The 4,041-nt window shown below is 61.0% G+C and overlaps 1 protein-coding gene across 1 annotated transcript in view; it reads right to left on the bottom strand.

The window, feature by feature from the left end:
• Positions 1-2,768, bottom strand: part of VWA5B2 (von Willebrand factor A domain containing 5B2) — a 14,723-nt gene extending 11,955 nt beyond the window's left edge. Inside the window, exons 1-7 of the mRNA XM_027776711.1 lie at positions 2,543-2,768; positions 2,219-2,376; positions 1,621-1,752; positions 1,333-1,457; positions 851-1,009; positions 302-412; positions 5-212 (exon numbers count right to left, since the gene is read on the bottom strand). Coding sequence (XP_027632512.1) covers positions 5-212; positions 302-412; positions 851-1,009; positions 1,333-1,457; positions 1,621-1,752; positions 2,219-2,376; positions 2,543-2,697 — 1,048 coding nt within the window. The 5' untranslated portion in view covers positions 2,698-2,768. The remainder of the gene's footprint in view (positions 1-4; positions 213-301; positions 413-850; positions 1,010-1,332; positions 1,458-1,620; positions 1,753-2,218; positions 2,377-2,542) is intronic.
• Positions 2,769-4,041: the final 1,273 nt, after the last annotated feature.

The raw sequence follows: 4,041 nt of genomic DNA, 5'->3' as shown, positions 1-4,041 counted from the left end.
TCCTTGGCTGCCCCTCTGTGCCACCTCATGAGTTCCAGAGCTTGGTGGGTAGTGGCAGCTGTGGGCGAGACCGCAGTGAGCAGGAACAGCTGCCGAGGGTGGGCCCTGTGCTGGGGCTGCCCCACGGCCCAGCCCAGCACAGCCAGCACGTCCGGGGGGCCGCTCGGAGCCTGCGGGCTCTCAAGGCTCTCGCAGATGAGCTGCACCGTGTCCTGGGGAGAGAAGGCAGGAGGGCAGGGCAGGGCGGCACTGCAGGGACGTCTCCACGTGGCCCCAGCCCCGGGCACACTCGCATACTCACGTCACTGCAGGGCCGGCTCTCTGGGAAGAGGGGCTGCACTGATGCCCCAAACAGGGCCAGGTTGACGAGTGTCTGGGGCGGGAGTGACTTCACAGCCAGAATGAGGGCATCCTGCGGAGAGCCGAGGAGGGCGGCGTGAGCAGGACAGTGGCACTGGTGGGGAGCAGGGGCCCAGGTGGCTTGGCTTCTCCAGGCCATGGGAAAGGTGGCAAGAGCATCCGGGAGGCACCCCACCCCATAGGCGAGAAAGGCTCTGGACGCGTCAGGTGTCCGTGAAACTTGAGTCTCTGTGAGTGTGACCGTGACTGTGTGTGACAGCTCTTGGAATGTGGGAGAGGCACACACAGATGTGAATACCAGGGAGACCATGGGTGCGTGTGTGTTTGGGGGTGAGGTTAGCCTCAGGGAATCCCCTTGAGGAATCGCTGACTGATTCTTCTTTGAAAGATGGTATTTTAAACAACAATGCACCTCCTGGCTCCGAGAGGCTGCCCTGGCCCCAGCCCTCTCAGCCTGCAGCCCCCCAGCCCTAAGCCTGCCCCTACAGGCCTTGTGCGTGGCGCAGCAGCTGCCATCCAACAGGAAGAGCAGCTCCCGAGTGGCTGTGCCCAGTTGTCCCGGCTTGGCGCTCAGGTCCGGGCAGAAGCTCAGCACCAGCACGGGGTTCAGCAGGATGTCCTTGTGGAAGCGCCGCTGCAGGAACCACACCTGAGCATGGGAGTTCCAGTCAGCCCGAGCCAGACGTGCTGCAACTCTGCCCGGGCAGGCCGCGGGCCACCCTGGGGCTGGAAGGGTGCCTTTTACAGGGGTCAGACCTAGTCTCCACTCTCTGAGACACGTCAGAGACCCTCACCCGCCCTCGGTGAAGGGGGTGGCAGCCTCTAGAGGCACTGCTGAGAAAAGAGGCCCCCAAGCCTCTAGAGGCCTTGCTGAGAAAAGAGGCCCCCAGGCTTCCAGGCCGAGCCTGGGGCCTGCTCTTCACGCACAGCTGCACCAGCTTCGAGGCACCCCACAGGCCCGCGCAGCCGTACCTGCCGGTCCCCATCACTGCCCCTGCGCTGCAGCCTCTGGAAATCCCGGCGTGCCCTCACGTGGGCCTCATATTCCGCTGAGCTCAGGCTGCCAGCTTCCAGCATCAGGTGTGGCTGATGAGGTTCTGGGGCAGACATGACTCCGTCAGGGAGGTCCTGGGCTCTGAACCCCGGCTGCCCGGTCCTGCTGCCGTGCATCACGGGACCGCTCAGCACATGGTGTGATCTGTCTGGCTAGGGGCCCAGAAATTCACACTTGAAAAATAGTGTCCTGCCCCCGTGTCTCACCACTGGGGTGCAGCAGGATCTCCAAGGCCCGGTCACAGTGGTGGCCTTCTGCCAGTGTGACGCAGATGGTGGCTGCAGAGCTGGCATGAGGGGGGGCATCTGCCCGCAGGGCATGAGAAGGGCTCTCCAGGCCTGAGGGACACAGACACAGGAGGTGACGGTCACTTCACCCCAAGTCCGTACTAACAGTGCAGACATCACCCTCCCAGACGAGGAGGCAGGCATCGTGGCCACGCAGCCCAGCCCTCGGAATCCGACAGGGTCAGATGGACAAGGGAGAACTCGCCTACCTTCGTGGGCTGGGAAGTGGATCCCCGCTCTGCTTCGGGCTGGCTGAAGAGTCATACGTAATCCAATAACCGGATCCCACCCCCCCACACACGCCCTGTACAGGGGAACCCACTCCCCGTGGTCTGTGCCCATTGCAAGTCCCTGTCGTCCCACTGGAGGGCGCCGCAGTACAGAGAAGGTACCGGCTTCCGCTGTGGGACTGGAGGTTCCTGTCTTCTTGTCCCATGTCCTTCCCATCCCCGAGCCTTGAATTATTACCCAGTCAATAACTGGGAAGGGAGGGCGTGTGGAGGGACTCTGCACCCACCTGCCAGCAGGCATGGCCCGGTCACCAGCATCTCGAAGGAGAAGGTGTAGGGGGCAGGGCAGCGGGCAGGGCCTGAGAACACGTCCCGAGGGGCAGCCGGCTCTTCCCAGGCCAGTCCTTCCTCCTGAGGGCTGCCGACCCCGAAGCAGCTGGTGGGGCTGGAAAGGAGCATAGGAGGGTCACTGGGCCGCCATGATGGTCCCAGCCCCTCCAGCTAACTGGCCCCAGACCTTTCTCACCCTGCCCATCCCTCAGGGCACCCTGCCAAAGCCCCCTCACCCGCACTAGACCCAGAGAAGCCGAGGGAGGGACGAAGAGAATCACCATAGGCCCAACCTGTCGTCACAGAGCCCCGGAGGCCTGGGGGGCCCTGGTGGGCCTGGTGGGGCCAGGGGGGTGAGCACCGTGGGCAGCGCCACGTGCAGTACCCCATCGGGCCGTGAGGGCAGCTCCCGGCTGCTGCGCAGGGTCACTGTCATGGTGCCGGCCGCGGCAATGAGTCCCGTGGGCAGCACCAGCGTGGACTGGGCCTGGGCCAGATCCAAGACAAGATGACCTATAACGAGTGAGGAAAGGGGTCAGGAGGGAGTGGGGGATGGAGAGGGGAGGGGGGACTGAGTCAGGGAGCCTGGGCAAGGAGGATGCCACGAGGTCAGTGGACATTAGGCTAGTGTGTTGGTGACGCGGGATGGAGGCATGAGGTGGGTGATGGCAGGAGAGGTTGATGGGGAAGTATCTGCTGTCCTCAGGCAAGGGTGCAGTGACATCACTGTCCCCTAGGAGGACTGCGGGAGCGGGCCATGCCACTTGTGAGGTCCTGGGGGGGTCCACCCCTCTTACCCCTACCTGCTCTTTCCTACTTGGCCCTTGAGGGCCATCTTTCTAAAAGACCCTTTCAGAACCAGCAGATGGTGTAATGGTTACGTCGCTGGACTCCCATGTGATCGACAGCGGTTCGAGTCCCGGACCCAGCGGTTTGAAACTCACACTGGGTACATGTGTTTGCGTGTCCAAGATCCCGAGAGGAGAATGGAGGAGAAAGGATTGTGACATGGCCATCCCCCCCAGGGGATCATTTCTCGTTTTCTATCTCTGGCGACGCACATGCCCTATAGCAAAAATCTCTCTCTCAAAAAAAAAATTAAAAATTAAAAAGTAGCAATCTGCTTTGAAGCAGGCCAGAGGACAGAAAGCTGCATTTGCATACTAAGCACAGGTTCTACTCAGCTGGCAGGTTTAGCTGGGGACTTGTGCAGCTGTGGCAGTCCCCACTGCTGCTAGAGGAACGATGCCCAGCCCAGATGCGTAGGGCGGCAGGTGTGCACACCTACACAGTTGGCCCAGCCCACCTCTGTGGCCCTACGTCACCACGCCCCCTCAATAACCATTCATTCAGCCTCTGAGAAAATTTTGCTGAATAAACAAAGGGGGAAAATAGGTGGAGGGAGAGGAAAGAAGGAAGGCGAGAGGGGCTTGAGCACAGCCGGACAGTGGAGACAGCACAGCTCTGTGGCTTCTGCGTCCTTTGGTAAGACCGGTGCCGCAGAGCCTCAGTTCTCTTACGCACCAAGGGGGACCATAGTCACTGTAACTCATGAGGGGAAATACATTGTCGCCATTGCTATTTAATCGCCTATAAAAGAGGGAGAGGAAGCAACTTGCAATGCATGACCCTCCGGGTTCGAACCTGTGATAACACTGGCAGGGCTTCGCAACTGCAAGCTCCTCTAACGGCTGGTATTGGATTGATACGGCCCTGGAGAACCTATTTAGAAAACCTTCCTGCATGTTGTCGCCCCTATTCTCCACCTAACCAAGTTCTA

Source organism: Tupaia chinensis, unplaced genomic scaffold (genome assembly GCF_000334495.1).
Source record: "Tupaia chinensis unplaced genomic scaffold, TupChi_1.0 Scaffold000708_1, whole genome shotgun sequence".
Taxonomy (NCBI): domain Eukaryota; kingdom Metazoa; phylum Chordata; class Mammalia; order Scandentia; family Tupaiidae; genus Tupaia; species Tupaia belangeri.
Note: the sequence above shows the minus strand (reverse complement) of the source record. Positions and strands in the feature narration are given on the sequence as shown.